The sequence below is a fragment of the Struthio camelus genome, chromosome 22 (genome assembly GCF_040807025.1).
Source record: "Struthio camelus isolate bStrCam1 chromosome 22, bStrCam1.hap1, whole genome shotgun sequence".
NCBI classification, from domain to species: Eukaryota; Metazoa; Chordata; class Aves; order Struthioniformes; family Struthionidae; genus Struthio; species Struthio camelus.
The window spans coordinates 8,562,286-8,571,174 of NC_090963.1; the positions used below are offsets into that span (position 1 = coordinate 8,562,286).

An 8,889-nucleotide genomic window follows, 5' to 3' on the forward strand; every position below is an offset into this window, starting at 1 on the left:
ACCCGGCTCCGATCCCTCACCCGGCCCCCGACCCCTCACCCGGCCCCGATCCCTCACCCGGCCCCGACCCCTCACCCGGCCCCGGACCCCTCACCCCGGCCCCGGACCCCTCACCCCGGCCCCAGACCCCTCACCCGGCCCCCGACCCCTCACCCGGCCCCGACCCCTCACCCGGCCCCGGACCCCTCACCCGGCCCCGACCCCTCACCCGGCCCCGACCCCTCACCCGGCCCCCGACCCCTCACCCCAGCCCCGACCCCTCACCCGGCCCCGGACCCCTCACCCCAGCCCCGATCCCTCACCCGGCCCCGACCCCTCACCCGGCCCCCGACCCCTCACCCGGCCCCGGACCCCTCACCCGGCCCCCGACCCCTCACCCCAGCCCCGACCCCTCACCCGGCCCCGGACCCCTCACCCCAGCCCCGATCCCTCACCCGGCCCCGACCCCTCACCCGGCCCCCGACCCCTCACCCGGCCCCGGACCCCTCACCCGGCCCGGCCGCCCCTCACCCGGCCCCGGACCCCTCACCCGGCCCCGACCCCTCACCCGGCCCCGGACCCTTCACCCGGCCCCGGACCCTCACCCGGCCCCGACCCCTCACCCGGCCCCGATCCCTCACCCGGCCCCGACCCCTCACCCGGCCCCGACCCCTCACCCGGCCCCGATCCCTCACCCGGCCCGGCGGCCCCTCACCCGGCCCCGACCCCTCACCCAGCCCCGACCCCTCACCCGGCCCCGACCCCTCACCCGGCCCGGCGGCCCCTCACCCGGCCCCCGACCCCTCACCCAGCCCCGACCCCTCACCCAGCCCCCGACCCCTCACCCGGCCCCGACCCCTCACCCGGCCCCGATCCCTCACCCGGCCCCGACCCCTCACCCGGCCCCGGACCCCTCACCCGGCCCCGGCCCCGGACCCCTCACCCGGCCCCGACCCCTCACCCGGCCCCCGACCCCTCACCCGGCCCCGATCCCTCACCCGGCCCGGCCGCCCCTCACCCGGCCCCCGACCCCTCACCCGGCCCGGCCGACCCCTCACCCCAGCCCCGACCCCTCACCCGGCCCCCGACCCCTCACCCCAGCCCCGACCCCTCACCCGGCCCCGGACCCCTCACCCCAGCCCCGATCCCTCACCCGGCCCCGACCCCTCACCCGGCCCCCGACCCCTCACCCGGCCCAGCCGCCCCTCACCCGGCCCCGACCCCTCACCCGGCTCCCGACCCCTCACCCGGCCCCCGACCCCTCACCCGGCCCGGCCGCCCCTCACCCGGCCCCCGACCCCTCACCCGGCCCCGACCCCTCACCCGGCCCCGGACCCCTCACCCCAGCCCCGACCCCTCACCCGGCCCCCGACCCCTCACCCCAGCCCCGACCCCTCACCCCAGCCCCGACCCCTCACCCGGCCCCGGACCCCTCACCCCAGCCCCGATCCCTCACCCGGCCCCGACCCCTCACCCGGCCCCCGACCCCTCACCCGGCCCAGCCGCCCCTCACCCGGCCCCGACCCCTCACCCGGCTCCCGACCCCTCACCCGGCCCCCGACCCCTCACCCGGCCCGGCCGCCCCTCACCCGGCCCCCGACCCCTCACCCGGCTCCCGACCCCTCACCCGGCCCCCGACCCCTCACCCGGCCCGGCCGCCCCTCACCCGGCCCCCGACCCCTCACCCGGCCCCGACCCCTCACCCGGCCCCCGACCCCTCACCCCAGCCCCGACCCCTCACCCGGCCCCCGACCCCTCACCCCAGCCCCGACCCCTCACCCCAGCCCCGACCCCTCACCCGGCCCCGGACCCCTCACCCCAGCCCCGATCCCTCACCCGGCCCCGACCCCTCACCCGGCCCCCGACCCCTCACCCGGCCCCGACCCCTCACCCGGCCCGGCCGCCCCTCACCCGGCCCCGGACCCCTCACCCGGCCCCGGACCCCTCACCCGGCCCGGCCGCCCCTCACCCGGCCCCGGACCCCTCACCCGGCCCCGACCCCTCACCCGGCCCGGCCGCCCCTCACCCGGCCCCGGACCCCTCACCCGGCCCCGGACCCTTCACCCGGCCCCGGACCCTCACCCGGCCCCGACCCCTCACCCGGCCCCGGACCCTTCACCCGGCCCCGGACCCTCACCCGGCCCCGACCCCTCACCCGGCCCCGACCCCTCACCCGGCCCCCGACCCCTCACCCAGCCCCGACCCCTCACCCGGCCCCGGACCCTTCACCCGGCCCCGGACCCTCACCCGGCCCCGACCCCTCACCCGGCCCCGACCCCTCACCCGGCCCCCGACCCCTCACCCGGCCCCGATCCCTCACCCGGCCCGGCGGCCCCTCACCCGGCCCGGCGGCCCCTCACCCGGCCCCGACCCCTCACCCAGCCCCGACCCCTCACCCGGCCCCGACCCCTCACCCGGCCCGGCGGCCCCTCACCCGGCCCCCGACCCCTCACCCAGCCCCGACCCCTCACCCGGCCCCGGACCCCTCACCCGGCCCCGGCCCCGGACCCCTCACCCGGCCCCGACCCCTCACCCGGCCCCGGCCCCTCACCCGGCCCCCGATCCCTCACCCGGCCCCGGCCCCGGACCCCTCACCCGGCCCCGACCCCTCACCCGGCCCCCGATCCCTCACCCGGCCCCCGACCCCTCACCCCGGCCCCCGACCCCTCACCCGGCCCCGACCCCTCACCCCGGGCCCCGATCCCTCACCCGGCCCCGGACCCCTCACCCGGCCCCGGACCCCTCACCCGGCCCCGACCCCTCACCCGGCCCCGGCCCCGACCCCTCACCCGGCCCCGATCCCTCACCCGGCCCCGGACCCCTCACCCGGCCCCCGACCCCTCACCCGGCCCCGGCCCCGACCCCTCACCCGGCCCCCGACCCCTCACCCGGCCCCCGACCCCTCACCCGGCCCCGACCCCTCACCCGGCTCCGACCCCTCACCCCGGCCCCTGACCCCTCACCCGGCCCCCGACCCCTCACCCCGGCCCCGGACCCCTCACCCGGCCCCGACCCCTCACCCGGCCCCCGACCCCTCACCCGGCCCGGCCGCCCCTCACCCGGCCCCGGACCCCTCACCCCGGCCCCCGACCCCTCACCCGGCCCCGACCCCTCACCCCGGGCCCCGGACCCCTCACCCGGCCCCGGACCCCTCACCCGGCCCCCGACCCCTCACCCGGCCCCGACCCCTCACCCGGCCCCGGCCCCGACCCCTCACCCGGCCCCGATCCCTCACCCGGCCCCGACCCCTCACCCGGCCACCGACCCCTCACCCGGCCCCGACCCCTCACCCGGCCCGGACCCCTCACCCAGCCCGGCCGCCCCTCACCCGGCCCCGATCCCTCACCCGGCCCCCGACCCCTCACCCGGCCCCCGACCCCTCACCCGGCCCCGGCCCCGATCCCTCACCCGGCCCCCGACCCCTCACCCGGCCCCCGATCCCTCACCCGGCCCCGACCCCTCACCCGGCCCCCGATCCCTCACCCGGCCCCGACCCCTCACCCGGCCCCCGACCCCTCACCCGGCCCCCGACCCCTCACCCGGCCCCCGATCCCTCACCCGGCCCCGACCCCTCACCCGGCCCCCGACCCCTCACCCGGCCCCCGATCCCTCACCCGGCCCCGACCCCTCACCCGGCCCCCGATCCCTCACCCGGCCCCGACCCCTCACCCGGCCCCCGACCCCTCACCCGGCCCCGATCCCTCACCCGGCCCCGATCCCTCACCCGGCCCCCGACCCCTCACCCGGCCCCCGATCCCTCACCCGGCCCCGACCCCTCACCCGGCCCCCGACCCCTCACCCGGCCCCGGACCCCTCACCCGGCCCCGACCCCTCACCCGGCCCCGGACCCCTCACCCGGCCCCGATCCCTCACCCGGCCCCGATCCCTCACCCGGCCCCGGACCCCTCACCCGGCCCCGACCCCTCACCCGGCCCCGACCCCTCACCCGGCCCCGGCCCTGGCCCCTCACCCGGCCCCGGACCCCTCACCCGGCCCCGATCCCTCACCCGGCCCCCGACCCCTCACCCGGCCCGGCCGCCCCTCACCCGGCCCCGGACCCCTCACCCGGCCCGGCCGCCCCTCACCCGGCCCCGGACCCCTCACCCGGCTCCCGATCCCTCACCCGGCCCCGACCCCTCACCCGGCCCCGGACCCCTCACCCGGCCCCCGACCCCTCACCTGGCCCCGATCCCTCACCCGGCTCCCGACCCCTCACCCGGCCCCCGACCCCTCACCCCGGCCCCGACCCCTCACCCGGCTCCCGACCCCTCACCCGGCTCCCGACCCCTCACCCGGCCCCGGACCCCTCACCCGGCCCCCGACCCCTCACCCGGCCCCCGACCCCTCACCCGGCCCCGGCCCCGACCCCTCACCCGGCCCCCGACCCCTCACCCGGCCCCGACCCCTCACCCGGCCCCGATCCCTCACCCGGCCCCCGACCCCTCACCCGGCCCCCGACCCCTCACCCGGCCCGGCCGCCCCTCACCCGGCCCCCGACCCCTCACCCGGCCCCGACCCCTCACCCGGCCCGGCCGACCCTCACCCGGCCCCGACCCCTCACCCGGCCCCCGACCCCTCACCCGGCCCCGACCCCTCACCCGGCCCCGATCCCTCACCCGGCCCCCGACCCCTCACCCGGCCCGGCCGCCCCTCACCCGGCCCCCGACCCCTCACCCCGGGCCCCGATCCCTCACCCGGCCCCGGACCCCTCACCCGGCCCGGCCACCCCTCACCCGGCCCCGACCCCTCACCCGGCCCCCGACCCCTCACCCGGCCCGGCCGCCCCTCACCCGGCCCCGACCCCTCACCCCGGCCCCCGACCCCTCACCCCGGCCCCCGACCCCTCACCCGGCCCGGCCGCCCCTCACCCGGCCCCCGACCCCTCACCCCGGCCCCCGACCCCTCACCCGGCCCCGGACCCCTCACCCTGCCGCCCACACCCCAGCCCCGATCCCTCACCCCAGCCTCCGATCCCTCACCCTGCCGCCCCTCACCCCGGCCCCGATCCCTCACCCCGGCCCCCGACCCGTCACCCCGCCGCCCCTTGGCACCCAGCCCCACAGCCCCTATTCCCCCGCCATGGCCCCAGGCCCCATATCCCACCTCCGCACAGCCCCCTCTATCCATATCCCTCCAAATCCCCCTGTCCCACTTCCCCACAGCCCCCTGCATCCTCCCATATCCCACCTGCCCACAGCCCCCCATGTCCCCTGTATCCCCATTCCCCCATATCCCACCTCTCCATGGTCCCCCATATCCTGTACACCCCCATATCCCACCTCCCTACAGCCTCCCATATCCCGTATCCCCCATATCCCCCCTCCCCACAGCCCCCTATATCCTGTATCTCCCATATCCCCCCATAACCCACCTCCCACAGCCCCCTCTATCCCGTATCCCCGCAAATCTCCCTGTCCCACCTCCCCGCAGCCCCCCATATCCTCCCATATCTCACCTGCCCACAGCCCCCCTCCATATCCCACCTCCCCATATCCCCCATCCCCCCATATCCCACCTCCCCATGGTCCCCTGTACCCCCCGTCCCCCCTCCCCATGGCCCCTATATCCCGTATCCCCCTTTCCCCACATATCCCACATCCGCAGGGCCCTGCCCGTGCCGGGGACGCCCCGACCGCAGCAGCTCAATCCCCGCCGGGAACCGCCGGCACGAGGCACCTTCCGGCCTTTGCGGGCCAGAGGGCTCCCGGGCGCCCATACGCACGGCCCCGGCCGCCCCGCCGCGGGTTACCGAGGGGGCAGAAACCCCCCCGCCTGTCTGGAAGGGCTGGAGCTCAGTCCCTCCCCGGACCGAAATCCGCACACCCGCCTCAAGGCCGAGCCGGCTCCCTCTAGACCCCAAAACAAACCCAAAAACGCACACCGGGAGACGAGATTCGAAACCAAAACTCCCACCTTCCCGCGGGCGCGCGCGCGCGCGAGCGAGCTTCACACCGCCGAGGCCGGGTCCTCGCAGCCCGCCCGCCTCCCCCCGCGGACCCCCGCCGCCTTCGGGATGCTCCCAGGGCGAACTCCTCTTCCTCCTCCTCCTCCTCCTCCTCCGCCGCCGGCTCCCGCTAGTCCGTGCCGCCCGCCGAGCTCCGGCACAGCTCCCGCAGGTCTGCGGAGGCACAGGAGAAAACCCAGGGCGCCGTTAACCGCCGGCCGAGCGGCGGCCGGGCCGTCCCATCCCTCGGCCGCCGCTGCCGCCGCGCACTCACAGCGCAGCACGGTGTCCCTGATCTGCCGGAAGCTGCTCTCCTTGAGGGCCACGTAGATGTAGTAGAGGTTGCGCAGCTCCTTGGGGTAGTCGCGGCGGGCGACGTCCTTCAGCACGGGGATGGTGCGCCCGTCGGCCGCCGGCGCCTCGGCCAAGGCCTGGTGCATCTGGTACCTGCACCAAGGGTCCTGCAGGAAGCTGGGGGTGATCAGCATGACCCAGCAGTGGCTGTTCTGCACGGCGTCGCACAGCTCCGTCACCACGGCCCGGCCCGGCACGGCGTCGCGCGGCTGCAGGAAGCAGCGCACGCTCTCGGGCTGGCTCTCCAGGTAGGACACCAGCTCCTCCACGAACTCCAGGTCCACCTCGCTGTGGCACACGCACACGTCGTAGCTCTTGGCCCAGCGGGCGCTGCCCGAGCCGCTGATGTCCACCTGCGGGCCGGCCGGCCGGCGGTGCTCGTGGCAGCGCGACTCGCCCGCCGAGCCCGAGCTCCGGCCCGAGGAAGAGGAGGCCGAGGACGAAGGGTTTAGGCTGCTCTCCGAGGAGCTGGGGCTTTGCTTGGGTCTGTGCAGCAGCCGCCTAAACCAGCCTGCGGAGGCGGCAGCGCCGTGAGGCTCCCGTCCCGCTCGGCTCCTCCGCCGCCTTCCCGCCGCAGCCGGCTCCAGCATCCCGCTCCGGCAGGGACAAGGGGGACAAGGCCGCCGGCTGGAGCCGGCGCTCGCCGCGCCGCCCCGTGCACTCACCCGCCATGGCCAGCCCGCGCGGCGCTCAGCTGCCGGCCGCCCGTTGGGAAACCCGTCCTGGGAGCGGAAACGGGGAGAAGCGAGGGGTGAGCGGCGCACCGCCGGCGAGGCGGACGCCCGCCCGGCCGGGACCCACCTGCGGCGAGCGAGGCCCAGAGCCGAGGGACGGCGGAGGCCTTCCCGGCGCCGCCGGCGGTCATGCCCGGAGCGGGGCCGGCGGTCCTGCGGGCGGGAGAGCCGGGCTGCAGCTCGGAGGCCGCCTCGCCGGCACGAAGCCTTCGGGAAGGAGCCAGAGGCGGCAGGGCCGGGAAGCGAGCGGGCACCTCCCGGCCCGGCGAGCTTCCCCGCAGCTGGGCACTCCCTCCGCGCCGAGCCCTTGGCCGCCGACCAGCCGCCCGCGCCATGAGGGAAATCGCCCGAGTCACGGTGCCGGGAGCAGCCGGGCTGCGCGACGCCCCCGGGGCCGGGCAATACCTACCGGGGACGCGGGAGCCAGGCGCCGGAGCAAGGAAAGGGGCTGCATCAGCCCCGGCGGGGGGCACCCGGGTTAGGCGAGGAGGAGGCTCTTCCTGGGATCACCTAGAGCAGAAAGAAGGAGGATGCGGCGCGTTCACTCTGGAGCCTAATGGGGTCGCCGGCGAACGGCAAGGCTGAGCAGAGCCGCGCGCCGTGCAGCACTTCCTCCTCCGTAACAACGATGAAGCGGTTCCCCGCTCGGCCCCAGCTCTTCCCACCCCCCGGGGGGCCCCACGCGATCGCTGCGGACGGAGCCTGCCAGACGTCCGCTGCCGGCTCCTGCTCGCCGGGAGGCGGGCCGGGGCCCCGCGGTGCTGAGCCCGAGCAGCGGTGCCGGCGGCTCCGGGGGCCGCCGCCGCCGCCACCGGCCAGCGCAAGCCCCGCCTCGGCCTGCGGAAGCGGAGGTAGGGGAAGTCGGCGGCCGGCGGATCCCACGCCAAGGTCTGCGCCGGGGCGGGACTTTCTCTAATTTTTTTGGAGGCAGCAGGGAAAAAGCTCGGCAGCTCCTGATCCACGGGAAAAACCCCCGGATAGCGTCTCCCACGCCGCCAACCCAGCATCTCCACCCGGTTTTTAAAAGCGAGGAGGGCGGGAGGCGCCGGCGGGGACGATATACGGCCAAGGTGGTGGTGACACGCCGCCCGGCCTGAGCAGCCCCTCGCCGTAGGAAACACCACGAGCCCCGGCTGCCTCGCGGGCACCCGCCGGGACCCGGAAAGGTGCCAGGGGAGCTGAGCCTGGGGACGCGCCAGCCCCGTGCCTCGGTTTCCCCCCCTGCAAGACGCCCTCGGCGCACGCGAGAGCCGCGGCCCCGGTGGCTTTGCTCTCCCGCTGACTGGCCACCAAGGACGAAGCCCGAGGCTGAAGCGCGCCGAAGGCCGCAGCGGCATCGCCCGGCGGCACCCAGGGGACCCCCCGGACCCGGAGCGCCGCTGGCCTCGGGGAGGACCCCCAGCCCAGCGCTACGCGATAACACGATGACTGTTAAAGGAAAAAGCGTAAAAGCCAACACAGGCCGCCCGCCTTCGTCTCGCTACGCGCGGAGGCCTCAAAACACGAGGGACCCTCAAAGGACGAGCTGGGTCCGGCCACGGCACCCTGTCAGCTGGGGGAAGTGGCAGGGTTTGGGGCTCTTGCAGCCAGCCCCCGGCCCGGGGGGAGGCTGGGGAGGACAGAGAAGCTGCTAGGGAGGGCAGGGAAAGGCAGGCTGGCCGGGCTGCTCCCCGGGCGCTGCACGACGCAGCTGTCGCCGCCAAACAAGGGCCTCACCAGCGCGGTTTACAGCCAGCGCGGCGATAAACCACCCACCGCCGCGCCCCCACCGCCCGCCACTGAAGGAGGGGGCAGCCCCCGCCATTTCTTATATGGCCTCGAAGCATCGCGAGAACATGGTGGAAGAGGGGGAATTCTCGCGCAAGCGCCTCTTCTCCC

At 77.9% G+C, this 8,889-nt stretch overlaps 1 protein-coding gene across 4 annotated transcripts; it reads right to left on the minus strand.

Annotated features, from left to right (window-relative positions):
* Positions 1–6,048: 6,048 nt before the first annotated feature.
* Positions 6,049–8,796, minus strand: TIRAP (TIR domain containing adaptor protein). Of its 4 annotated transcripts, XM_068916739.1 has the most exons (6): positions 8,728–8,796; positions 7,421–7,521; positions 7,079–7,164; positions 6,943–6,999; positions 6,198–6,788; positions 6,049–6,097 (listed from the first exon to the last, which is right to left on the minus strand). In XM_068916739.1, exons 4-6 carry the CDS (start codon positions 6,947–6,949, stop codon positions 6,054–6,056), a joined length of 642 nt encoding a protein of 213 aa, XP_068772840.1. In that variant the 5' UTR covers positions 6,950–6,999; positions 7,079–7,164; positions 7,421–7,521; positions 8,728–8,796; the 3' UTR covers positions 6,049–6,053. The 4 variants fall into 4 exon arrangements, with proteins under 4 accessions (XP_068772840.1, XP_068772841.1, XP_068772838.1 ...); XM_068916740.1 differs by lacking the exon at positions 7,079–7,164; XM_068916737.1 differs by lacking the exon at positions 8,728–8,796 and having other exon boundaries at positions 7,421–7,850.
* Between the last annotated feature and the right edge of the window lie 93 nt (positions 8,797–8,889).